This window comes from Pongo pygmaeus, chromosome 15, assembly GCF_028885625.2.
Source record: "Pongo pygmaeus isolate AG05252 chromosome 15, NHGRI_mPonPyg2-v2.0_pri, whole genome shotgun sequence".
NCBI lineage: Eukaryota > Metazoa > Chordata > Mammalia > Primates > Hominidae > Pongo > Pongo pygmaeus.
In genome coordinates this window covers 70,642,078-70,669,952 of record NC_072388.2, presented here as the reverse complement: position 1 = coordinate 70,669,952, position 27,875 = coordinate 70,642,078, and the positions used below count along the sequence as shown (strand labels likewise).

The 27,875-nt window shown below is 44.3% G+C and overlaps 1 protein-coding gene across 31 annotated transcripts in view; it reads right to left on the bottom strand.

Moving 5' to 3' along the window:
- Positions 1-624: 624 nt before the first annotated feature.
- Positions 625-27,875, bottom strand: part of SIPA1L1 (signal induced proliferation associated 1 like 1) — a 412,571-nt gene continuing 385,320 nt past the window's right edge. For 16 of the 31 annotated variants that reach the window (XM_063651761.1, XM_063651766.1, XM_063651767.1 and 13 more), the window contains 7 exons: positions 17,749-17,988; positions 16,782-16,965; positions 11,338-11,584; positions 7,815-7,961; positions 6,261-6,375; positions 3,342-3,426; positions 625-2,651 (listed from right to left, as the gene is read on the bottom strand). In XM_063651761.1, the coding sequence (XP_063507831.1) occupies positions 2,508-2,651; positions 3,342-3,426; positions 6,261-6,375; positions 7,815-7,961; positions 11,338-11,584; positions 16,782-16,965; positions 17,749-17,988 (1,162 nt within the window). In that variant the 3' untranslated portion in view covers positions 625-2,507. The remainder of the gene's footprint in view (positions 2,652-3,341; positions 3,427-6,260; positions 6,376-7,814; positions 7,962-11,337; positions 11,585-16,781; positions 16,966-17,748; positions 17,989-27,875) is intronic. The other 15 variants (XM_054448754.2, XM_054448753.2, XM_063651779.1 and 12 more) reach the window with 3 other exon arrangements.

The following is a 27,875-nucleotide window of genomic DNA, read 5'->3' as shown; positions in this document are numbered from 1 at the left end:
AACAGACCTTTTTAGCTTGTTAATTGGAATATTTTGTGGCATCCATTCTTATGCTAGTCTAAGAACTCTGGAATCTGTAGAACTGTTGAACCAAATAAAAGTAAGAAACTCTACTGTCAGCACTCAATTAGCTGCGCCGCTGGAGAGGAACAGTGATGTGGTGGATTAAAAAAAATTGGTTCGGTTTGACTTTGGAATGCACTGATTTTTTTTTCAGTAGATTAACTTTTCTAATTATATTTTGCACAGCCTAATATTAACAGGCATTTGTATTCCCTGGGCACACAACATCTGACATTAAGAGCTAGAAGATGCAGCCCAAAAATGTGCTGGTCTCAGAGAATAACAATGTTATGAAAAATCCATGCGTGGATAATGAAGAGGAAGCTACTTAGGAAGTGCTCTGCAAATATTAAATCATAAGCAGAGAAGGCAAAATAGTAATTCTCTATCGACATGTGGACAGAGTAAAAAAGTTTATTAACATTCTGAGAAGGACAGAAATTTTCAAGAATCATCATTAGTGTTAACAAAGCTTGATGAAAAAATTTGGATGCAAGGAGGGTCAATGAGTTATTGGGTGGTCTTTCAAATAAGCAAACCTCAAGCAATAATACCAAAGTGTTTTAAAAGAGCGTTTAAAATGAATTTTATTCTTTGAATTTTACAAGTAGTCTTTAGAGGCTTCAAACAAGAACTCTGTTGCAAAACTCTAATAAATAGCTTGCCCCAAGTCCCCAAACAAAATGTAAAACAAAATGAGAACTAAACTCAGAAGGATAAGCAAGACTTCAGAATGCTTGGATGTTAGCAATATTTCTCATTTACAAAGAGATATCAGGCAATGTACAATCTCCTTCATACAAGTCAAAGAGAGAAAGAGACAGAGAATTGAAATCTTTACAAAGCACTCCGAAATCTTCCTATTTCCATGATAGAAATGTCACCAGAAAAAAAAAAATCCCATGGAGAAATCACAATCAAGAATGAAACTGTAGCATAAAAATCTGGTAGTGAATGTAGCGGGGAGAAGAGAGGAAAATCCATCCTGATTCTTTCAGGGATGGAGAGAGGAAGGAATTGAGATTACTTGGGGGAGGGAACTTCCAATCAGATGCCGCTAGAGTGCTGAATGTTCCCTTAGACCAGAGTTGCCACTGAAAGGGCAGAGGGGTCGGTTTAGTGACAGTTATGAAGGCAACAAACAAAGGGGTCTCCTCAGGTCAGTCAACACTGGCCAGCCCCGTCTCTGTGCTCTACAGCAGCCTTGGAAGAGTGACCCAAGGGCCCGAAGCAGCCTGCATCACAAGACAGGAAAAATAGCACATCAATAATTTCTGCAGCGGAATCCTTTGGATGGCCATGAAAGGATGCAGAAAATGCCGTGCTGAAATTTCACACTGGGACATGCAGATTTCAAAAGCCCATTCTACTATCACAGTCATTGTTCCTAACAAGCAAGGATTAAAATTCACAATTAAACATTCACTGTTAGCTTCTCCTAGTTACAAATACTGGTGAAGTCTTGCTCTGGAGAGAAAGATTAATTTAGAGATATGGTCATTTTGAGCAAGCTAAAAAAACCAATTGTGCCACATTTTTATCTTTAAAAATCTTTAAAAATGACGTACACTTTTGACCAAAATGCATTCAAAATGCAGACAGATAAGGTTTTAGTTTGGGGGAATTCTGAAATCAATTGTTTGGAGCCAGGAAGCTGTAAGAGAGATTGATTCCAATTTAGTGGGGCTCAATTAAGCCAAACAAAAAAGAGTCCTGCAGCACAAGTGGGACCATCTTCCTGGGGAAAGGGAGAAGCAGGAAATGACCTCACAATGCAGGACTGAGAAGGGGTATGGCCTGCAGGCACTGTCAGAGCTGCTCTGGTTTACAGACTTGCTGTTAAATATTTAACTCCGGTCCTGCTGATCTCTGGAGGACAGGTACAAACAGCACTAGCTCATGCACGAGTCATTCAAGGGAGGTAGGCATTTTCTCAAAGCAACTCCCTCTCCAGGCATTTTAGGGAAGAAGGTAAGGAAATATCCCTCTCTACTCCCCAAACAAGTTATAAAAACATTCTTTTTCTAGGAATAATGACATTTGTTAGAATAACAAGGGAAAGCTTGGGTTACCTGAAGTTGATAAGAAAGCTGACGGGAATAGAGGCGGATGGGCCAGGGGGCGCCCTGGTCCAAGGCCCAGTTTCTTCTTAAATACATAACAGATAAAGATATTGTGCAAAAAAATAAAGACATTCACATTTTAGCAGTTAAACTTTTATTTCACTGTTTAAAATTTTTATTTACTTTTTTTGTTTTTCTTTTCTACAAAAGGCAGGTGATGATTGTTGATCTGCAACTATTGTGTTGTGCACTCCCCAAAAGGGGGCAGAGTAGGAAGCCGGGGAAGGTGCTCTGAGGATGCTTTCTACGGAGGAAATAAGGGGTGCAGGACACTCGCTGGAGGGAGTGTCCGGGCCCTTCTCCTGTCCTCCTCAGCCTTCCCTAGCTCATGTCTATGGTGTTGAAGACCCATTCCGTGAACTTCTTCAGCTTGTCCGAAGCGTTCTGGGACTCCTCCTGTAGCCTCAGGTTGTCCTCTCGCAGGTGCTGTACCTCTGCCTGAAGGTGGGCTTTGTCTTCTTTTTCCTGGGAGGCAGAGTGAAGTAGAAAAGCTAAGAGGTGTTGGCCCCACCTTGCCCAGCTCTTCTGAGTAGCAGCTATGGACCCGTTTTGATCTTTTGTCCATTTCTATTCTTCGTTCCTCCAAACACCTGTCTAAACGGACTGGTATCAGGTGCTAAGACACTCTAAGCTCAGGGAGCAGGGCTTCTAGAGAGATTCAACCCTGCAGGGTTAGCTGTAAGTAATCCTGGAATGTAAGTACATTAATGTGTATTTTAACGTCCTTGTTACTCAGGATTGTCTTAAATTTTAGACAATTGTGTTGGTGGCTGATGTCTTGATATAGTCAAGGCCACCCAAAAAACAAAACATTCAGTTCTTTTGGTGCAAAAGCCCCAATAACACCGACTACATGGGGGTCTGGGCTACTGACACATTACACAAGGAGTGGGGAGGCCCGAAGAGGACCCAGATGGGGCTAGCTGAGGTTCAAAGCCTTTCACAAATTATTGAACAGTTTTTCTGTACACCAGACACCGAACGCCTCCTCGCGCTGTGTGTTCCGGTGGCAACTGAGATCCCTGCAGCCCCAAACACGTGCAGGCACTGGGAAGACACCCATGTCTTATTTCACCACGCTACTTAAAAAGGGCTCTCATGGTTCAAGGGCAGTTTGTACAGACTGGACAATTTGCTTTGAGAATACATGTTTACCTTCTTCAAATCTTCCCGAAGCATCTTCAGCATACCTTCCAGCTGGTCCACTTTAGAAGCCAGAGTGGGAGAGGAGTCTTTACTGCTGGGAACAAGAAACAAAACACCATGTTGGCAGGGGCCTCCATGGCTGGGTTTTTTTTTTTTTTTTTTTACTCTGAGGAGGCTGTATTTATAAAATGGTTTTCAATGTGAAATTACTCAGTATGGCGACCCAATGAGTATTTTTACTTTAAAAAAGAAAATGGTAATTTAAAAAAAGGTAATAAAAGCTTGAACTGCAGCCAAACAATAGCTTCCCTTGTTAAAGATGCTGCGTCCTCACGACTAAAGAATGAAGCACAATAGTGAAAATGGTCTCTTTGGCAGCACAAGAGGTACTTTCTGGCAGATGTAATTGTCAAACAGTAAAATGATTCCCAGGGAGGCTCTGGGATCTCTCTAGTGGGCTTTGACAGAGGAGTTACTCCCCTGTGCATGGGAAGGAAGCTGGGGAGCTGATGTGATAGGCAGGTCGTCTCTGGTCCCCAAGTGTGTGGTCTTAGCTACTCATGCAATTGCAGCTAAGGTATCATGCCTACATCTCAAACCACTGGTCTAAGTATCTTGTTAGCCTAGGCTTAATGTCTTAAATTCTGTCCCAGTCTGATCAAAAAACCATTTTCTTCTCATTTTCTCATGTTTTCTTTTGTTTATGGCATGCTAATCATGCCGTGCTAGTGGAGTACCAAAAGAAGTGTGAGCTGGGGTACAGCAGGCCAGCCAGCGAGCCAGACAGACGGCATGGCTGGGCACGCTCTCACCCTGCGGGTCCTATGGCTGAGGAACTGACAACTTTTCTTGCCACACTCTCCTCTACCTGAGTTCAAGATGCCAAATTTTCCTGATTCCTAGCCAAGCTATACATCCTTAGGGGCACACCACAGAGAACCCAAAGTCTTCCATCGGGAAAACATGCAGAGCCTCTTCCCAGCGCCAACGGGAAAGAGCTAAGTGACTCCGAATTTTCTAGGTCATGGAGTAAAAGGTATTCTTTACTTTAAAAATAAAGGTTCAAGTTAGAATTCCTGACCTCAAATGAACTGTGTTGATGTCTTCTGCTAATCCTAAGTCTACAAGAGGCCCCAGAAGGCAAAACCCACCGTGGTATAGAGTGTGGCAAGGCTGTGGGCTGATGGAGTGACCATGACCTCCAAACTCTAAGGCAGGAAGGCCAATGAAAAGCTGACAATGAATGGGTTTGAAAAAGGACATGGTCAGCTACAGTCCGTAACTGCATAGTATGGTACGGCAGGCTGGTCCGATTTTGGGTGGGCTGAAGGCCACGGATGTGGTAGAAAAGGGGTGGTGCTGGACAGACACAATGAGGCTGGGGCCAGGCAGCAGTGGTATCCTTCGCAAAGCCACTGCAGCTCATCAGGACTGCAGCAACACTCAGGAGCATTCTGTCTATTCACCTCCATTTCCATTTGTTCAGTCCACGCTGACCCAAGGAAAGAGGCTGTCATCACCCTCATCTGCTGATTTTTTAATAATCCTTTTTCAGGAAAAGTCTTGGCTCACTCACACTTCTCTTTGTTGGAGGCTCCTTCCTAACAAGGCACATTTGGGGCTCGCTTCTGGGATATGTATTTTTAAAGTTCTCAGCAGTCAGCCTGATTGCTGCTCTCCTCACCCCAGCAGTGCCAGAGGTAAGTGCGGCCTCTCTCCTACACTCATAACAAATGATCCCCTATTCTTGTGCCTTTTCGTTGAGAGCACTTCCTTGCAGACTTGTTCAGAGAAGTCCTCAATGGCAAGCCCCAGTTTATCTGTGCCATTTACTTCAATTGCCTTTCCTGTTATTGTCCGTTTCTGACCAAGTTTTAGATACCTGGAGTTTTAATCACCCTTGAAAGGTTTTTTCTTTTTTCTTAAGACAGAGTTTCGCTGTGTCGCCCAGGCTGGAGTACAGTGGTGCGATCTCGGCTCACTGCAACCTCCGCCTCCTGGGTTCAAGTGATTCTCATGCATTGGCTTCCTGAGTAGCTAGGACTACAGGTGTGTACCACCATGCCCAGACAATTTTTTGTATTTTTAGTAGAGACAGGGTTTCAGCACGTTGCCTAGGCTGGTTTCAAACTCCTGAGCTCAGGCAATCTGCCCACCTTGGCCTCCCAAAGTGCTGAAATTATAGCATGAGCCACCGCTCCCAGCCTCAAAGGGTTTTAAGGGAAGAGATTTCAAATGAATGAAATTATTCTGCAATAAGAAGTGCTTACTAAATGTTCCACACCTGACTGATGGGATGCTTTAACATACAGAAATTAGCACACATAAATCTAGCAACCTCACCATTTTGAAACTAAGGGGAAAACAGAAAAGTCGGTCTCTGCATAAACAGAAGTTGTAAAGTCCCTGCTCCTAGCTCAGAAGCCCTTAGGACCTCAGTTATTGCCTACTTTTCACCTTCATACCATCTTAATCATCCTGGTGATTTAGCTTTCCAACACATAGATGTGAAGCAGCACACTGGGGGCCACTAGGACTCAGCAAGCCCACGTATAAGCATGACCATCAGCGACACTGTGGAAGAGACTGAAAATCCAGACTGCAGGACTACACAGCACAGAGCACAGGGATACTTAGAGCAAATGGTCTCTCCTACCTGCCCCAACTGGCCCTGAGGGCATAAGTGTATTATGACATTAAATAATAATGAATATTCATTATTATGACCGTATAAGTCATCAAGAATTGTTTAATTATGTCTACAGTATTCAGTTACAAAGCGTTCTGACTAAAATGTAAAGTGTCTAGCCCTGCAGTGATGAGCTTCACTCAGCTACTCCGTGTGGCTTCCATCTCCTCTCCCCACAGATGCAGTCACTGGCAGGTGTGACACAAGGTGCAGAGTGCTGCCCTCGCACGGGGACCAACCTGCTGTAAGGCTTCATCTGGGCCAGAGCCTGGTCCTCTAGCTGATCACTGTTGGATGCAGCACTCAAGGGGCGATGGTTTTCATCACTAGCAGCAAAAAACGAGGCTCTCTGGACTGGAAAGGAGAGAAGAAACCATTTAGTATTTTGGAGGCACATCCCTGGGCCCTATCTATCAAAGTCAACAAGTGGTCTAGTTGGCTGTCATGTCTAGTATTTCCCAACCCTCACAGGGAAAAATATGACTGTTTTAGCTATAAGAGGATTGTAGCCATGTAATTTCCCTTTAAAAAACATTTGTGAGTCAATTTCTAGTCCCCCTTCTTCCCTGCTCATCACTGTAGCATTCTATGAAATGTTTCTCTGGAAACAGTCCTTGTGCCAAATTTCCAGACCAAGGCTTTCCACTCAGCAATGAAATAAATGCATTCGAGAGCTAGCATTATGCTTAAAACTTCTTGAAGTATGTTTTCCACAAGATTCCTGGACACTCTGGTTGGCTTTAACATAAATCCATACCACCTGTGTTCCAAAACATACCAAGTTAAAACTTAAGCCAAGAAAACTAAATCAAATTTAAAATAATCTCCCATTAGAAACCAAAACTTCTACCATTTGTATGTGAGGGAGATTAACCAACAAATTGAAAAATCAAGTTAGAACTGGGAATTTCCATCTGCTAAATAAACAGCATGAAGGTAAAAGGATTTGCTGCTGACCATTCCATGGTTGCCCGACTTACAGATTCTGTGGCCTAGTACATTTCTCCCCCAAATTAAAACTTGACTAAATAGCAATTTTCAATTCTCCTAATTAAGAGCAACAACAGCAAAAACAGAAAAAAAAAATCACCTGCTATAATTTTATAAAGAATAAAAATTTTAGAAAGGTCTTTAAACTTAGAAAAAAGTCAGTCTTCATTCAAAAAACAAAAAACAAAACAAAAAACCCAGCTGACAATCTTATGTCAACACACACATACTGAACTACTTTTTGTGTTTTCATTACAGCAGGCAAGATCAGCACCAGTCTGAGGACCTGCATTTAAGAACCGCCAGCCTAAAGCGAGCACACGGCCAGCAGGCTGGCAAGGAGACAATGCGGACAGACAACGTGCGACCGCGCACGGAGACGAGCGAGAACGGCAAAGGAGGCGCCCCACATTTGTCAGGATAGGCGCGTGGCCAAGCAGGGCAGGCACTGTGACATTTAGCAACAACGTCTTGCGATGTGATGAAAGATCCTCTCTGGATACATGTTCTTTTTAGTCAAGGGACAGCTGGGATTCCTCTACCCATTGCCCTTCTCATATACGGAGGAGGTGAGGCATTCATGTTATGAATCCTGTGGAGGAAACACCAGGTGGCATCTGATTACATAAAACATGTGCCTAAGTGTCCAGCTTAGGGTCTGGTCCCGATTGAATGCTCAGTAACTGGTAGCTCATCTGGTGAGGCACATATGTTGTGAGTGTGTCCAGAGAAGTAGAGTGGATGGAGACTGCTCACTCTGCTGCAGGATCCTGGGCTGTCCTGTGTGGATTCAGTGGACTCACCCTCGTAGGCTTTGGCAGCATCTACCAGGTTGGACCAATCCAAGTCTGCAGCAGTGTCAGGCAGGGGCATCAGGCCAGGGTCAGGCATAGGCTGCCTGCGGGTCTCCTGGATGTCAGTGAGGGAGCTGTCCGAGGCCGAGAACTCTCCTGCACGAAGGGAGGAGGAATGAGATGCTTCTTGTGCCTGTGGGAGAGCCACTCAAAACTTACCTCTTTCCTGTTACCACAATAGATTGTAAGCCATTTGCAACTGTTATCGATGTCCAGGTTAGCAGGCTGTTAGTGGCTATTCTAAAGCTGACTTGAAATAGGAATGGGCTTCCTCTAGTCTGTCTTCATTTTTTCACAACCTCCCATCATCTCCCTTCCAGCAACGAGTCATGGCAAAGTTAGTTTTGCACGGAGGCACTAAGTCTGCTTTTGTGAGAGCTGTCTGTACACGGCAGGGCCTGAGCAGCACTAGCATCTACTTTCCTGCACAGAGTCAAGGGATTTGGGCCGGGAAGAAGAGGCCTACTTCAACAGGGAGCTGGATTTGGGAGCCAGACCAGGGATGTTTCTTCCTATTAGAGGGGACAATAGGGCTTATTTTTTTATTTTTTGAGACATAGTCTCACTCTGTAGCCCAAGCTGGAGTGCAGTGGCACGATCTCGGCTCATTGCAACCTCTGCCTCCAGGGTTCAAGCAATTCTCCTGCTTCAGCCTCCCAAGTAGCTAGGACTAAAGTTATGTGCCACCATGCCCGGCTAATTTTTGTATTTTTAGTAGAGATGGGGTTTCACTATGTTGGCCAGGCTGGTCTTGAACTCCTGACCTCGTAATCCGCCTGCCTCAGCATCCCAAAGTGCTAGGATTACAGGCGTGAGCCACCACGCCCAGTTTAATAGGGTTTATTTTGGCCATTATTATGGCCCGGGAGTGGTAAGGGACAGAAAGCCCATGCCTGCCCTGTCTGCTGTTCAGGGGCAGCCCACTGGGTTCCATGGTCAAAGGTGTCCAAGGGGGTGTGAGGGGCAAATCAAGGGATGTGAGTGTGCTAGGTTACTCAGACAGAGCTAAGACAGGAAGGTGATTTTAGGGGTAGAAATGGCATTATTCTTCCCAAGGATGTAGTCATCACACGAGCTATTCTTCGGATCAATTTTGGGTTGCAGCAGTCTAACATCCCAAGTTCTTCCTAAGGGGACATTTTGTTGAATACAAATATTAAACCATCGTAACAACAAACTGACATATTAACAACTAAGCTCTGCTTAGCCTGGGGCAGGGAGGATTGGGCAGAATGACCCACCCTGAACACTGAAGGCAGCTCCTATTGCTCAGGTTCATGCAGGCAGATAACAGGAAGGGCGGGCTGCTGGGGTCCAGGGGAAACGACACTCATGACATAGAAATGCCCTCAGTAGGCAGACGCCGGGTGGAAGTGAGGGCAGAGCACACCACTCCACGAGAAGGAGCACCCCTGGAAGGTGACTGCGACACTCAGGTCCATGCAAACACACAGCTAAAGCTAAATGCTCAGCTAGAGTATTTAAGTGACTCCAGAAAGACCTGTTTACCAGGAGTTAGAGAGTTTCATGTATTATGACAGCCCGGGAAGCCAGTGTATTAAGTGCTTTGTTTTCCCTTTCAAATTACAAAAAGAACTTCTCTGAAGTACAGCTGCTGGTTATTACTGTGCTTAAAATTAGCAAAATTATGAGTAAATGCAAGTTAACAAATACTGCAAGATATTAAATGTTCAGTTCTACTTAAACGTGCTCCTACTAAGGGTAAGCAGGAGGGGAGATAATTCTGTGTGTAACTCACAACCCTTCTGCCCTTTTATCTCTGGGGCCCGAATTTCCATGTGGGGGATAAAAGAAGTCACCCTTCCTCATTCCCCAAACACATTTCAGTGGAAGTCACCAAGCAAGGCAGGGCTGAGGGATCAGCCCAATGAGGACTACCTGGTTAGGAGGTGAAATCACTGCAGCTGCTATCTTATTCAGGAAAACAAGAAAAAGTGATGGGAAGGGGCTCAGAGAGGGCCGCCTGTCCCTGCCTTTCCATTGTGGACTCACATGGGGCCTCTGATCCCAGGACTCCTCGTCTGGACAATGACCATGTGTGGGAGGCAGATTTCTGGGCTGCTCTTTCGGAATGTAGGCTTCTACTACTCAGGGCCTACTCTGATATGACACATGCAGAGAAGACTTCACAAAGGTTACCTTTACACTGCAAAGGCAAAATTAAAAGTACAGGGAAATAAGAGAGCAATCAAAGTAAGGCAGCAATAATGGAATTCAGGGAAGACTGACACCGATGTAGGGAGAGAAGAAGAGAAAAAGGTTAGGGGCAGGAGGTCACTACCAGAAGGCTTGTTCTGGAGTCTGATGACAAAAAGTGGTCATTTCATGTGCCAACCTTGGTTCATCGGAGGTGACTTCCTGGCGCAAAGAGAACCCAGCTTTAAGCTGCAGGTGGATGGAGCAGCTTTATTTAAGGAGATTTAAGGAGCAGGGGAAGCTGGCATGATCCTCAGGGGCAAGCAGGGTGGGTGGGACTGTGCTGCTGAGCAGTGAGTAGGACAGAGACATGGAGGAACATTCATGAGCGTGGGCTGAGAGCTCAAAAATAAGGAAGCAAAAGCAAGAGATGTAAAGAAATTACTGTTCTAGAGAAGCAGCAGAAGGAAAAGAGACATAGGTATGAATGGACACCAGAGATATAAAAGCTGCAGCAGAGTTCGCAAAAGGAAAAAGGACAGAAGGGAGGAAGGGTGACAGCAGTGCATCCGGCAAATGATCAAGAACACTGGTTCCGTGACAGGCATCTGCTGTGCTGGGCCACAGCTATGAGGGGAGGTGTAGAGCCCTGGAATGGGGTGGGACAGAGACAGGAAAAAGGGAAAAACCAAATTTAAATCCCGAGTGCCAGAACATGGCCCTTAATAAAACTGGGATCTAGTTGGGTCACAAAGCAAACAAGGCATATGTGGACCAGGTGCAAGAACATGGAGGTACCCATTATCCACAAGCCTTTTCCTTACATAATGCTTGCCTGCTCACTGCATGAAAAAATCAATGAGTCAACAAATGAGTGGTTGACACCACAGGCAATTTCCTTACAGCCTGGGAAAGAACGACAGCAATGGCAAGTCTGGGTTCTTATGGTAGCTACAGGAAGCAGTGGATACAACTCTCTAAGAAATAACTAATCTAGTGCTAGCCAAATTTGCTCAATCATAACAGCAGCTGGCATGGTTGCTAAGAATACCAATTCCCAGACTACTCTTTCGGAGATTCAAACTCAGGAGGTCTTGGGTCCAGTGTGGGAATCTGTTATTTCTAGCAAGCAACCCAGGTGACTATGGTGGTCTGGGATTACAGGAGAGAGAGGGCAAATGAGGAAGGGGCGGGTGAGCTGAGACCATCTGAGCATGGATACAGGACCCCTCTCTGAGCACGAGTGGCAGCCACGTCTGGGGACACTGACCATCATCAACAGGGCTGTCCAGGCTGCAGCTGAAAGACCACTTACCATGCAGCGATTTCATTCCTAAGGTGTAAGAAGGCCTCCTCAACGGGAGCGACTTGGGGAGAGAAGGGTACGTGCTACTGAAGAGGACGTCGTTGGGCAGGGCTTGGTCCAGAAGTGACGCCCTGGAGGTGAAAAAGTGCTCCCTCTGGCTACTGTAAATGCTCTCGTCCGACAGTGTTCTGTGCAAGGCCCGCCGTGAGGTGGGGGTGCTGGGGAAAGGAGACTGAGGAGAGGAGAGTGCGTGGAACTGAAAAACAGGATCAAGACAAAAGAAAGTCAATTTTCTGGTTCAGATCCCTGAGACCAAGGTTGGGGAAGGTGGGATAACCAAGTTAGTGCTCCAGACACACCCCTAGCAAGGAAGCTTCAGGGCCCACTGTCTATTTCTGCACCCTCAAGGAGCTAACCCAAGAACTCCTGGTCATTCTTCCTCAGCTCGGCATGCTGCCTGCGGTCTATCAATGCTCCCTACGTGATTCAGGTATGTGATTAAGTGGATCTATCAAGATCGTGTGTGGTTAAAAACAAGACTTTAGGATCAGACAAATGTGGATTTTATTTGAATCCTGTGTCTCTGACCAAATCATACAATCTCTCTGAGCCTAATTCCTCATTTGTACAACGAGAGCACAAAACCTCTCAGGATTACCACAGGGATTAAACAAAACACTGGACTGAGCACAATGGCAGGTGTCAGTGGCATGATGAAATGGTGTTATGGCCCCTGGGGGAAGAGAGTGCCACAGTGCCAGGAAGGTATCCTGACAAGCTTGTCAGATGATAACATGCTTGCTGGGGAACAAGGGTATTTGATCATCAAAATATTTTAACTCACATAGCAGGTAGCTCTTGATTAACTACTAACTTACACCAACTGAACCTATCGAGGTAGATAAATCTCATGAGTTTTGGAGAAAATTCATTTTTTGAAGATGCACTTCTATTCATGAAATAAGAATAGGGTAGGCTGGGTGCGGTGGCTCATGCCTGTAATCCCAGCACTTTGGGAGGCCGAGGTGGGCAGATCACTTGAGGTCAGGAGTTTGAGACCAGCCTGGCCAACATGGTGAAACCCCGTCTCTACTAAAAATGCAAAAATTACCCAGCCGCGGTGGTGCGTGCCTGTAATCCCAGCTACTCAGGAGGCTGAGACAGGAGAATCACTTGAACCTGGGAGGCAGAGGTTGCTGTGAGCCATGACTGTGCCATTGCACTCCAGCCTGGGCAACAGAGTGAGACTGTCTCAAAAAATAAAGAACAGGGAAGTCAGCTTTATAAATGACAAATAATTATATATTTAAATATATATGACAAATAGTTCCAGATGTATCTCTATTGACATCTTTTGCCTTTGTGACCAAATTTGATTTTACTTGAGATTTTTTCTGCAAATAGCAAGCTTCTGAGTATCCCTTCACTGAGAACAGCAGATACCTTAAATATAGCAACCTGAAAGGCAACAGAGCATTTGACCCGTGAACAATAAAGTTATCCTTATTCAGTTCCTCTTAGGCCACTGTCTGCCTCGACAGGGAAAATGATGTGGAGAACAGGTGAAGATGTGAGGAGGGTGTCACTGCTGCTTGAAAGCCACCCTGGGACTTCCCATGACACTTTGAAGGGGCAGAGAGAGAATGATTTAGCAAATGCTCCATTTAGTGGGCTGATTACAGACCCAGAAATACAGTGGATACACAGGGCCTAGCATGCTTCTGCTCAACAAGCCAGGGGTGAATCAGGTCCAGGCTACCCTCAATGTGGTATGCACAGCTGCTGCATAAATACCAAAAGATTATGAATCAAACACATTGTGAATACACCCAAGATGTGACCAACTGGGTAAAAATTATTTTCACTTTAAAAAAATTCATGATGAATTAAATCCAAGGTACATATGTACTTGTCTAGAAACTAAATTGCTGTGATAAATGCTTTGAGAGAGAGAACGTAGAATGAAAGTGACAATTTCCCTTCTCTTTTTGTGGAGAAGAGTAGCATTAGAGCCATTATATAGCCTGCTAACTGTAATTTTCTTAAAAAATAAAACCAGATTAAAAATAAAGCCAAATAAAACATCTCCAACTGCAAAGTTCTGGGACTATCACATAAGGCTCCTGCCTGCCAGGTCAGATCTCAGATTTCTGTATGGAAAAACTGCTGCTAAATAGTTTTCAGCACCCCTGGTTTCAGTAAAGGGATTTCCTTTTCCAGTATCCCTCCCGATGGTTTTACAGGTGTGAAATCCTCCGCCAATTCTAGTTTCAGCCTCTTTGGGAAATGTTAATGAGCTTGAAGGCCATGAACAGCTACCTTGAAGAGCTTCTTTAAGCACTGTGCCCTATGAAAAGTTAAAACACCCTGCATTGAAGGGAGGCAGGGCAGGAAGCAGAGGAAGCAACCTACCCCGAAGGCGTTCTGCACATTAAAAGGTAGGAGAACCCAGCCTTGTCCAAGAATGTTGAGATGGCCCCTTGCCCCATCCTCTTCAACTCCAGTCTTAAAGGTGTGCAGAACTATCTGCTTCCCAAGAGCAGCCCCTGCCTGCCTTGTAGGTTGTACCTGGGATTGCCCAGGAGCGCTGCCTGGTGCTGCCAGCCCTTCGGAAAGAATCACAGTGGAGTGGGATGGCACTGGAAGTGGGATCACACCTGGATGGGATTTCAGAGGACATTCGAGAAGGGGGCTGGTTGTAACTTGTGCTCCAAGGAGGCCCTAAGGGTTCCTTATAGCACCATTGCTACGGAGAGGTTCAAGTGGGACCCAGGAGTCCAGACCATCCCATCCCTCCCATAAGAGAAACTCTACTGTCTGAATTCTATATAATGGGGTTCCATGTGTGATTTAAAAAAAAAAAAAGAAGGCTTCCTGAGCTTTAAGACTGGTTGGGCACCACTGATCTCCTCTGGTCCTCTATCTCACAGTTGAGGAATGGGGCCTGGAGAAGTGGCGTTTTGCTTCATGCCAGTCTCCTGTTCTCTCATTCTTTTCAGTGCCCCTGGCTATTAGTGACATGTGTCACCTGCACTCACAAGAAGCTCTTCCTAAATACTGGAGCCACACGAAGCCTCCTCCTTTGGTATATACCTGAGAGCACTGGCACTACTGTCTGCTCACTTGTCAGACTGTATGCCACCCTTGGGGAAAATAACGTTATCCCATCTCTGCTTGCCAGTGAGGTTTCTTAGAGTGCTGTAGCTCTGCCACTGTTCTTGAGGTCCTTGCTCTGCTGACAAATGAGCCTGGGAGTGACCCTGCCACTCAATATTAACAAAAACTCATAGGTAGCACTGGCTATCCAGGAAAATCAATGTGGCACGAGTGGCTTTGGAGTGTCACAGCCCAGAGCTGGCCATGACACCTAGTATCCTGAAGCCTGAGGCAGTGGCTCGGAGCCTTGAGCCAGGAGTGGCCTGGAAGACCTCTCAAGGGCATGCCAGCCTTACTGACACAGCAGAGCCTCCATCATTCAGATGACGACTCTCAGAAGACAACGGGAGCTACTAAGCTGAACTCATCTGAAACTAAACCTGCTCAAATAAGATGAAACTGGAGAGAGAAAACCTGAGCCTGTTACAGCCTTCTCACTGTGATGGTTTAGCCAGCAGAAGCACTTTCTTCGCAGAGTCTCACAGTAATACAGTCACAACATAAAGAAAGCACACTCCTGTTTTAAATAGGAATGCTAAAGTAATTCATTTTGGAAATAAAAGCCAAGACCTGGAATAAGGACAAAATCAGACATTTGCCTTCAATTATTTCTACTGCATAAGTAAATCAAAAGAACGAAGGCTCTGAGCTTGCCCCTTGCCAAAAATGTTAAACTAGGAGTTGGAAGAAAAACTCCATTCAGGGCAGGTTTTATTTCCCTTTAACCTCAAAGGAAAAATCTGAAATAATTTTTATTTTGAAACTGGTACTTGAACATTTTAATATACCTCTTTGGGTTTTGATGGATAAAGAAAGAAGTTTCAAGCACTGTCTTTCGCAAGGTTGCTAAGGAAACCATTTGTGCCCTGAATGATGAGTCAGAACTGTTAAGTGCTGGCTTATGAGATGGAAATTACAGAAATCAAGAATGGCTACATCTGTACAATGATTTGTTAACATAAATCATGTTAACATAAATCATGTTAACAAATCATTTATTTCTCTACAAAACTCTAAAGTGGTCCTTGGGGGTACATTCAGTTCCTATGAATGTTGATTTTTTAGGTTTAGGGGGTTTATCCGGCCTATCTGGGGAGATGCAAGCACACACACACACACACGCTCGCATGGTGCTGGGGAAGTCTGAGGGCGGCAGCCCCACACAGCTGCTCCACCCGCCATGCCTCTTGCACTCTGATCAGTCTGAAGCTGGTGTGTGGTTTAGGAAATATTCTAGCTTCCATTTCAATCAATTCAATTCTCAAGGTTCTTCTTAAAGCTTTCTAGTCTCTTCAAATAGACTACAAATCATCCACCTAAGAACCTAGAGAACAGAAGACTTCAAAGTTTGCAGCCATGACCTTTCTGGGGGTGCACTCCCTTCTCCTAGGAGACTCAGAAGACCTCAGACAGAAATACCTATACTCAGAGTGACGTAACTTCAGGCCCAGCTCAATAAACAACCATTCCAATCCCCGGGGGCGTGAGACTCCACACTTTATAGAAGAAAGGAGAGAGCCTTAAGTGAGTTTCCAAAGGTCCTACAAGCTGAGATGAGTACACAAACCTTTCCATGTGGTCACATAAAGGTCTGGACAACACAAAAACGTACACACTGGACAGGTATTCAGGACTTGGTGCAGAGAGACTGGGTTTTAGAGAAGACATTTACAGTCTGGAATTCCGAGCATAAAATAGAAGGCTTTATGAAGTCAAGAGAGTTTGGAAAGTTCTGAAGGTGTGTAGGTAGACTTAGATTGCTGGATTGAAGCAGCAGCTGTACATTTCCTTTTGGGGGTGTGGCAATGAGAGCAACTGTCTATCTATCAGGCAGTTTCTCTGAGTGAAGAGAATACTATATATGGCCAGTAGGTTTGCTAGACAGGGTCAGGAGCAAATGGGGCCATTTCTGAGAAGAGGAGGACCCTCTGGACAGAAGACAGTAAAACCCTTATGGAAAACGTTCTAGCTTTCCATAGGAGCCACAGGTGTCTCTGCACAGTTTCCAAGAAGTCATATCACATAAGTGATGTTCAGGGAGTCACGCACTCTGAGCAGGATACAGCAGAAGAATAAACAGCTGTAGGGGTAGGACCAGGTTAATAGAAACCATGACTAATGAGATGTGGTTGCAGGGACAGAGCACTGTCAAACACTGTGGACCAGTTATCAGGGAAATGGGATGATAGCAGGAAGTGAGACTCAGTGAAGAGCAGCCAGTAACCAACACTTTCTGGAAAGTGTGACTATGGTTAACAGCCCCATCATGTCTGGCTTGTTTCTAATTGCCATCTAACCTGAGCTCTGTCTTGTACCTTAAAACTCTTCTGTGATTCAGGAGTTGGGCTTTCAAGATCAATTAGTTTCTTTAGATCTTCTTCAATGGTGGACTTGGAGGTTGGCTTAGGAGATGCCCGGAGGTCTCTGGTTGAGGCACGCAGCCTGGTGTGGGCTATTTCATTGCCATCGCTCTGATGACGCCTGGAAAAAAAAGGGAAGAGATGATAGATACCAACTCAACAAGGTTGGCTCAAGGGCACGATGGGCTCTAAAGGATGTAAGTCAATATAAGTCAATAGAGAAATATTATGTGGAGAAACAGATAATTACTTCTGTTTATATGAGAATCTACTCATATAAACGCTTACTGAAGAAACAAAACCAATTTGAAACACAAAATAAAATCTGATGAATAAGTCACTCTTTTAAATAAAGCTATTAGTTTTACTAAGCCAAAATTAGCAACAGATTTACTAAAAGACCACAGGGTATACATCCAAAATGCAACCTTTGCACAAACGAAAACAAAATAATTGAATGAATCATTTAATTTTTTGCTGTACTACCTTGTCAAAAAGTCCTTTATTTTCATGGGTACTCACTCACTTTGTAATATTCCCTCTGGTGCCTACTGGCCTAGTTAAGAATTACACGGGAAGGCTGTGATTAATATAATCAAAGGGACTAATATGGTCTTAGCACCAGAGGGGCAATTATTCTGAAGTGTATCCTTCAAACACACTCTTTTCAAGATCTAAGATTCTCAAATCCTAACATTTTGCAATACATCTTATTTAAGGAATGAGGCAGAGAAATAATTTAAGAAAATATTACTTAGGAAAAAAAATAATAATCCCACCAACAGACCAACTCCTGCCAACCCCCTAGCCTGGCCTCTTTTGTTGTAAGGGATCACGCCAAGGTTTTCTATTCTCTGTCCTGTTAAAAGCAAGCCACCAGCAAGGGAAGCAAAGTAACTCTTACTTTCTCGTGTCCATAAATCCCACGGAGTTTATGGTTCCTTCGGGTTTTTTCCATCCAATCAGGTACTTGCTAGTAGCACCCTGGCGAGGGTAAAAACTCCTAGGACCAGAGGAGGAGGAGGAAGAGGAGGAGAAGGATGGTGCGAGCTGTGAGGGGGCAGCCGGATGAAGCTCTTCTTTAGGTGAACTTCGGGCACTGGTGAAAACCACTGGGCTGGCAGAGTGTCGGGAGCTCATGGTACTGAGGAGAAGCAGGGCAAAGACATGTGTATCTCAGGATCATTATGTCAGCTATAAAAGTGCTGTCCGGGGTACGGGTGATGGCTGGGTTGAACAACAGTGAATTTTTCATGAACTATTAACGGCGATGCCTGGCTGGCCTTCCTGGCTTTCTCACCATAATTTATATGTCTGCTCTCAAAGTGACAGATGACCACTAGGGCTTAGTCTGCACTTTAAAAACTAAAAATACTTAAGACTGTCAGGGACACTTTCAACTTTTTTCACTTTTTTAACATTGGCACCACTGACGTTTGTCACAGAAGTTTGGCAGTGGCAAGAGACAGAAGAAAGAGAAGTAAAAGGTCTACCGTCTCCATGCCTCTGTCTTGCTTTCCTCACAACTAGGGATTGTGATGATGCTCTCTAGGACCAAGCTGAGGAGGGGAGAGGAGACTCAAGCAGGGCTATGGCTCTTCAGACTCACATCCAAGGCCAAGGGGCACAGGGAGCGCTCCCTCCCCATGGCAGCTGACATTCCTATTGGCTCTGGAAGCTGCTCGTCGATGTATTTCAAACATCGGTTAAAGATCACAAAACTAGGGCAACATTGGTTAAAGATTACAAAACTAGGGCTGGGCGGGGTGGCTTACGCCTGTAATCCCAGCACGTTGGGAGGCTGAGGCCGGTGGATCATCTGAGGTCATGAGTTCGAGACCAGCCTGACCAACATGGCGAAACCCTGTCTCTACTAAAAATACAAAAATTAGCTGGGCATGGTGGTATGCGCCTGTAATCCCAACTACTTGGGAGGCTGAGGCAGGAGAATCACTTGAACCCGGGAGGCAGAAGTTGTGGTGAGCCAAGATCGCGCCACTGCACTCCAGCCTGGGTGACAGAGCGAGACTCCATCTCAAAAATAAAAAAGATTATAAAACTAAAGTCTGCATGACTAAAGAGTCCAAAACTCAGGGATTTCAAGAGTTCCAGAACAGAAAAAGGCAAGATTTTCAGAATAAGTGATGAGAGTTTTAGTTGACTAAAACTCATGTTAAAAGTGGAAGGCCTTTAACTGTAGGATTTTCATACTTCCTGCCCAGTGGTCTCACAGGACCACATTTTTTGAGCCTTTCTGAGTTCTCCAGCATGGGGTGAGACCAAAGATGGCTGACTCTTGCTACAACAGACTTTCAGTTATTTTTACTTGAGGTTTAATTAACAGTATGTGGTCCCAAAGCGTTCCTCGATGGCACTTTCATTTGTCAAAAACGAATGGTTCTGACCTAAATAAAGTATGGACTCTAGTTAATAATACTGTATCAATACTGACTTGGGGAGGAAGATAACTGAATAGAATCCTCTAACAACTGTCGCTCCACAGGAACACCAAATTGAACAACTATCCACACCAAAAAGCACCTTCATAAGAATCCAAAATCAGGTGAGTGATCACAGTACCTGCTTGTCACATCATATCAAGGGGAAAGAGCCACTGAAGAGGGTGGGAAGGACGGTCCTGCATCGCCTATGCTCCCTCCCCCACCCCTGGCACAGCAGCTTGGAGAGAGAATCTGTGCACGTCAGGGAAGGAGAGGTTGTGGGACTTTGCATTGGAACTCACTGCTGGCCTGTCACCGCAGAGCACAACACTGAGCAGAATTCTGCTGGCACCCACGGACAGAGCATTTAGACCAGCTCTGGGCCAGAGGGGAATTCTCAGCCAGAGTGGGAGGAAGCTGAGTCCCAGCTGGTTCTGCCACCAGCTGACCAAGGTGGCCTGGGGCCCTGAATACATATGAGTGGCAGTCAGGCCACAGGGACTGCAGTCCTTGAACAAGCCCCAGAGCTGCACTGGTCTAGGAAGAAGTGGACTTGGGGTGCACATGACCCCATGTGACACCAGCCATGGTGTCCAAGGGAGTGCCTACACCACCAGTCCTCCAACTCCAGGCAGGGAAGCTTGGGGAGAGGCTCCTTCTACTTGGGGAAAGGAAAGGAAAGAGTACAGAGGGCTTTGTCTTACAACCTGAGTAGCAGCTCAGCCACAGGAAAATAAAGCAGGCGGAATCTTGAAGCCCTCGATTCCAGAATTTTGTTCCTGAGTGGCGTTCCAGACCCACCCAGGGCCAGAAGAGAGTCTGCTGCCCTGAAGTGAAAGGCCCAGACCCAGCAGGATTCACCACCTGCTGACTAACCAGCCTCTGGGCCTTGAGTAATCATTGGTAGCAGCCAGGCAGCAGTCACCACCGGCCTTGGGTGGGACCCAGTACCGTGCTATCTTCAGGTCTGACCCTGTGCAGTGCCAGCTGTGGTGGCCATGGGAGTGCTTGAATCACCTTCCCCAACTCTAGGCAACCCAGCACAGAGAGAGACTCCTTCTGAGAGGGAAGAGAGAGAGAGAGAGACATTGCCTAACAACCCAGAGAATTGTCCCTTATCTTGTCCAAGCCCATCAAGGCAGTGCTTCTTGGAGTTGGTGAGTCAAAGTGTTCCTGGACTTAGGGCGCCCCCTAGTGCTGATACAGCTACAGTGACCACAAGCTAAGATCACAACAGTCCCATTTGAATACATGGAAAGCCTTCTCCAGAAGGACGGGTACAAACAAGCCCAGGCTGCCAAGATTGGAATAAATACCTAACTCTTCAATGCTCAGACACTGATGAATGTACACAGGCATCAAGAACATCCAGGAAGACATAACCTCATCAAATGAACCAAATAAGGCATCAGTGACCAATCCCAGAGTGACACAGAATTCAGACAGATAATTCAAAATACCTGTCCTCGAGCAAGTTCAATAAACTTCAAGATATCACAGAGAAGGAATTCTGAATTCTATCAAAAATTTAACAAAGAGATCAAAGAGATTGAAATAGTAATTTAAAAATCAAGCAGAATTTCTGGAGTTGAAAAATTCAATTGACAAACTGAAAAATGTATCAGTTTCTCAACAGTGGAATTGATCAAGCAGAAGGAAGAACTAGTGAGCTCAAGACAGGCTACATGAAAATACACAGTCACAGGAGAAAAAAGAATAAGAAAGAATGAAACATGCCTACAAGAGCTAGAAAATAGCCTCAAAACGGTAAATTTGTTTTTCTTTTTTTTTTTAGACAGTCTCCACCCAGGTTGGAGTGCAGTGGCACTATCCTGGCTCACTGCAACCTCCGCTCCCAGGTTTTCTACCTCAGCCTCCTAAGTAGCTGTGATTACAGACACCCGCCACCATGCCTGGCTAATTTTTGTATTTTTAGTAGAGACAGAGTTTTACCATGTTGGCCAGGATGGTCTCAAACTCCTGACCTCAAGTGATCTGCCAGCCTTGGCCTCCCAAAGTGCTAGGATTACAGGCATGAGCCACCATGCCTGTCCTGTCAAAAGGGTAAATCTAAGAATTATTGGCCCTAAAGAGGATGTAGAGAGAGAAGGAGATTGGGGCACAAAGTTTATTCAAAAGAATAATGAACATTTCCAAACCTGGAGAAAGATATAAATATCCAGGTACAAGAAGGTCACAGAACTCCAAAAAGATCCCACCCAAATAAGACTACTTCAAGGCATATATTAATCAAACTCTCAAAGGTCAAGGATAAAGAAAGGATATCTGAAAGTAGCATGAAAAAAGAAGCAAATAAAATAAAAGGGAGCTCCAATACATCTGGCAGCAAACTTCTTGGTGGAAACCTTACAGGCCCACAGAGTGTGGGATAACATGTTTAAAGTGCTGAAGGAATATTGATTCTCAAGCTATAATAAATGTACTACACTAATGTAAGATGATGCCAACAGGGGAAACTTGGTGAGGAGTTTATGGGAACTCTATCTTTGCAACTTTTCTGTAAATTTGAAGCTATTTTGATATTAAAAAGTCCCACAATAGGCCAGGTGCAGTGTCTCATGTCCGTAATCCCAGCACTTTGGGGGCCGAGGCAGGAAGATCACCTGAGGTCAGGAATTTGAGACCAGCCTGGCCAACATGATGAAACCCTGTCTCTACTAAAAACACAAAAATAGCTGGGTGTGGTGGTGCACACCTGTAGTCCCAGCTACTTGGGAGGCTAAGCCCAGAGAATTGTTTGAACCCGGGAGGCGGAAGTTGCAGTGAGCCTAGGTCAATAAACACTGGTGCTCAACATCATCAGTTACTAGGAAAATACAAATTAAAACCACAATGAAGGACCACTACACACCTACGAGAATGGCTACATTAAAAAGACTTATAATATCAAGTGCCAGAAAGGATGTGAAGCACTAGAGCTCTCATACACTGCTGGTGGGAGTGCTACTTGTTACAACCACTTTGGAAAACTAGTTCAGAGACCCTACTAAGTTGAACATATGTATAGTCTTGACATGGATATTGCATTCCTAGAAACTCAAAAGAAACATATACGTATGTGTACAAAAGGACATGTACAAGAATTCTTAATATTGGCTGGGTGCAGTGGCTCACATCTGTAATGCCAGCATTTTGGGAGGCTGAGGCGGGCAGATTACTTGAGCTCAGGAGTTTGAGACCAGCCTGGGCAATATGGCGAAACCCTGTTTCCATAAAAAATAAAAAAATTAGCCAGGTGTGCCTGTGTGGTGGCGTGTGCCTGTAGACCCAGCTACTTGGGGGGCTGAGGTGGGAGGATTGCTTGGGCTCAGGAGGTTGAGGCTGCAGTGAGCCAAGTTCACACCACTATACTCCAGCCTGGGTGACAAAATGAGACTCTATCTCAAAAAAATAAAAAGAAGAGGGGGAAAAAAAAAGCAAAGATTCTGAATATCCAAAATTGGAAACAATCCAAATGTTCATCAACAGTATGGTGGATAAATGAGCTGCTATATTCTCACACTGTAACTATAACATAGCAATGGAGATAAGCTAATGTTACCTGCAACACATGGATAAATCTTAGCAACATAATGTTGACTTAAAGACACAGGACACAAATTAATGCAGATAGTATGATTCCATTTATATAAAGTCCCAAAAAAGACAAAATAAGGCTATGATTTTCTTAATTTTTGTTTTTGTTTTTGAGACAGGGTCTTGGCTCCATTGCTCAGGCTAGAGTGTAGTGGTGCAATCATAGCTCACTATAGCCTCAGCCTCCTGGGCTTAAACGATCTTTCCACCTTAGCCCCCCAAGTAGCCAGGACTACAAGTGCACACTGCCACACCTGGCTTTCACATGTATTCTTAAAAGGATAACTGGTTAAATAAGATCAACCCCGATTCTTGGTTTTATCTATCAACACAATGGGCTGACACTAGCTCCCAGGTGTGAAATGCCAGTGCACTTCTTTTCACTAGTGGTTATAATTGAGACAGCCCCACTTAATTGATTAGATTTAGGCACAAAGGTACGAGAGAAACAAATGAACAATTCACTGGTATGGCTTTCTTCTTTAATGCACACAACTCACAGCATGATGTTGTGCACTTCAGTACACACGGCCTCTAATTCAGTAGGCCTGTGAGCGTCACCTGTGAGCTCTTCTAAAGCATACTTTCTTGTGTCCCAATCCTAGATATTTAATTTAGTAAAGGAGGAATGATGCCTGGAAGATTAGGTAAAATGTCCTCCAAGTGTTCACACCAACTGAGGCCTACTGCTCACTCTCATCCAGTTGAATTATAACATTGTTATGACGGTCAAAATCCAGTTCCATATTGTCTAGGTGAAGAAGGTGAAGTTGCGGCAGCAGTGTTTCTCAAGCCACAGAACGTGGCCACCTGTAGGTACTGATATAACGGGGGAATCCTGGGCTTGTGGTAGATCTTCCAGAGCCCCAGAAATCTGTATTTTAACACACTTCCAAAGTATTCTCATGTTTTTTTGGGTTGAAGGAATACTGCATTAGCCCCTCAACTCCTCCCACTCTAAAATGAGTCTGTCTCTGGGCACAGCTGTGGGTGGGCTCCTTGCAGCTGACCAACCCACTGGCCTGAGACTGCGTCAAGGGATGTGCACCCATACACTTCACCTAAGAATCTCTGAAGTAGATTAAATTACAATACAACTACCATGAAGCTATCAGCTTCATACTTTTTAAGGGGAGCTGTGTGGCTGGGCTCTTTCATTATCCTGGAAATTTCATGTTAATTTAATAGGCTGCAATTTCATTTTACTCACAGAGAGTTAAATCTCGTCATAGGAATTACGTAAGAAGGGAATGAACCAATAATATCTAACAAAAGGAAAACAGCATTAGATGTAACAGGAAACAATAACTGCCGTATCTGTTACTTTTCTCAATGTATAAGAAGTGAGTTTAACTGAGTATGGCCAAATTGGAATCACTAGAAATTTACTCAAGGTGTCTCTAAATTCTACATGAAGAAACTACTAACTTTAATTTTTCTATAAGCTATAGGGCATTTCTCCTTTCCTAAAAAGGAACAACCTTAGATTCTGTCTGGCCATGTCAGGATGTTAATTTTGAAAAGGAAGAGAGGATACACAAGTATATGATACCCCATATAAAAGAGGCCGGGCGCAGTGGCTCACACCTGTAATCCCAGCACTTTGGGAGGCCGAGGTGGGTGGATCACGAGGTCAGGAAATCGAGACCATCCTGGCCAACAAGGTGAAACCCCGTCTCTACTAAAATACAAGAAATTAGCCGGGCATGATGGCATGCACCTGTAGTCCCAGCTACTCGAGAAGTTGAGGCAAGGGAATCACTTGAACCTGGGAGGCAGAGGTTGCAGTGAGCCAAGATCACGCTACTGCACTCCAGCCTGGCAACAGAGCGAGACTGTTTCAAAAAGAAGAAAAGAAAAGAGAGGCAGTGAGGTTACCGAGGATCTGGGACAGCCTGAATCTGTCCAAACCTCTCATCTTGACCTGATGCTCAAATGAAACCATGGACCACATGTACAGCAACCTGGTGATTTTACATTCCCAGCTGTGGCGAAGCTTTATAGGAGGGGATGCTAGATGACCAATCTGCAAAAAACATGCTACTCTCAGCAGGTGCTGCTTTAAGGAGGACCTACATCTATTTGCTGACTTTGCCAAGCGATGAAACACACAGGATTGGGAAGCCTGAATGTCATCGATCAAGGCCCAGAGTGCTGAACCTATGAGGCCTGGGGAGACCGCTGTGAATTCCTGCATTGTCACTGAGATCATCATATCCTGTGAAAAACATCTGCCAGCCACTGTCTGTGTTGTAGAAAGCTGCTGATGGGAACACTTGGAGTCATCTACTATTTAGGCATGGCAAGGGGGTTTTAGACAAGCTTGGCCTGCTAAAGATGATATTTTCAGGAAGCAGAGAGCAGCAATTAGTCACCTGTCAAATGGCTGTGGCAAAATCTGGGCAATGGCTGAATGCTGGTCTAATACCAAGGGGAGGAGAGCTGATCGGGTTTCCTGTGATTGCTTGTACAAATAACAAGCCTTTGGGTGACAGATAATGTGGAGGATAATGATTAAGGAGGAATCCTCCCACTGTGTTCAGCACTAGCCAATTCTGTACTCTATCCAATAGAGTACAGTACGGAACACAATTTAGAAGACACTAATTTCAAAGGACTCGGGGGAAAACAAGTGAAGTAGGGATGATTAAGTTGACAAAGAAGATATCCAAGTGACTGCAGTAAAGAAAAATTGTCCACCTATAAAAGGCAGATATTTAACAGTATAAGGGCATATTAATACATATAGCATAGGGAAATGAGTGGCTAGCTATATGCAGCAGAAGCAGCCTCAGGGATCACCGTGGACCACAAGCTGAAAAGCCTGTAATGCTAAGCTATTTAATAAGGAGCTAACAAGATATCTATGAACATTATCATTTTATTGGGCATAGCTGAGAAGAGTGTCATGTCCACGTCTTTCATCTAAAAAGGATAAAGAAAACAAAGCCAGAAGCTTGAGAAGAGAAAATATGATTACAGGATGAAACACACAAAGTGTAGTTATAAGAGCTGTGGGAGATACCTGCTTGTTAAAAGAAAAGTCACTAGAAAATTGTTAAGACAGGTGATGAACAGCTTACAAAAGGAAATGACAAAAAACCTTTGGTCTTAAAATGACATTTACAGTTTGCAATACACTTGATAATCTTTTTTATTTTCAACAAACATATAAAAACAGCCATTTAGTAGGTGGAACAGGACTTTGGTTTGGTGGTACTAGGCTATGCTAATGTGTATGACATGGCACATTACCAGCTGCAGGCTTTATCCATTAGCCACTTAGTTTCTGACCTGCTGTCTATTGTGTCAAATCTGAACAAGCTGACTGCTGAAATGCAGTTTGCTGGCCAGTGAACTGAAAGATGCAACAGTAAGCCATCTTCATTTGTCACCATGTGCTTGTATCTGTTTAATTTGTGCACCTTAAAATCCTATGGTGTATTCCATGGCCAATATGCCATCTCCTAGATTACAGATGAGGGACAAGCCAGGTGAAATGGTACAACTGGCCACAGGCCACACAGCTGATCAATGGTAGAACTGAGACTTGAACCAGGGTCTCAGGCTCCAAATCTATTTTCCCTACGTTCCTCTCTCAATTTGCCTGGGGGTAGAGAGCTATACCAAATTTTCCTTCTTTCTTTTTTTGCAAATGACCATGTTATAGTCAATAATCTATATCCAATAACTAGGTTAAGGCAAGCAGGGCCAACACATGTTCTCAGAATCTTAGATGTCAAAAATCTTCATGTTTAGAAAACACTCAGCTCATAAAAAAACATTTATTCTCCCTTAATTGTGTATTTGAGCTGTAGCTAGAGGAATGGAATTAAATATTGAAAAGGGAGAGGACTTATCATATACTGAAATTATTTAGAAAAGTTGTGTGGGCCACGCTCAGTGGCCCATGCCGGTAATTCCTGCACTTTGGGAGGCCAAGGTGAGAGGACTGCCTGAGCACAGGAGTATGAGACCAGCCTGGGCAACATGATGAGACCCTGTCTCTACAAAAATATTAAAAATTAGCTTAGCATGGTGGTGCATGCCTGTAGTTCCAGATACTCAGGAGGCTAAGGTGGGAGGATCACTTGAGCCCAGGAGGTTGAGGCTATAGTGAGCTGCAGGGCCACCACTGAACTCTAGCCTGAGTGACAGAATAAGAGACCCTGTCTTTAAAAAAAAAAAAAAAGAGAGAGAGAGAGAAAAGCTGTGAAATCTCTTGAGATTATTTCCCTCCCCTCCCCCCACCCCAATAAAGCAATTGTATGAATTCTCATCCTGGTAGAATGCTTTACATATGACAAAGAATGGGCTCTCTACCCTTTCTGAATTCCTTTTGGCCTTATGATTTAATGACACTTGAAGAATTTGGGCTTGCTACATCAACTGAATGAATGGATTAGTTGCTTCATAGAACAAAGCAAAAAAATGTTTTGTTGGTGAGATCTGCATCAAGCATCTGTGGCTTGACAGAGGGCTCATTTTCTCAAGGTTCACTTGAAATTTCTTCCTCAGTGGTTCTATTTTTCAGTCTTTGAGGTTACTAAAAGTAACTGGTTCTGGATACAATAACCACCCCCAAAAGGTGGAAGAGGTGTGGCAAGATCGCTTAAGTTCTGCCATGTAACAGCAACATAGAACATAATCGTGAATGTTCATTGTGTGGGGTGACACAAAGCAAAAATTGCCAATTAAAATGATCCATACCCACAACCTAGGCTAAGGCAAACAGAGTCAACCACATCTCTTAAGAGAAGTTCTGGTTTTGTTATTTTAGAGGGTGAACTTTCAAATTCTGAGTTAGTCCATAATATTTAGAAAAATAACATTCGCATCTTAAGGAAAAAATATAAAAGAGAGGCAATTAATTGTTAGTAACTAAAAAAAAAAAAAAATTCCAGGCAGAAAAGATTTAGAGAAGGAAATGTTACAGATAAAGACAACTGAGTAACTTCTAAACAAAGATGGAAGGCATATTTCTCACATACAT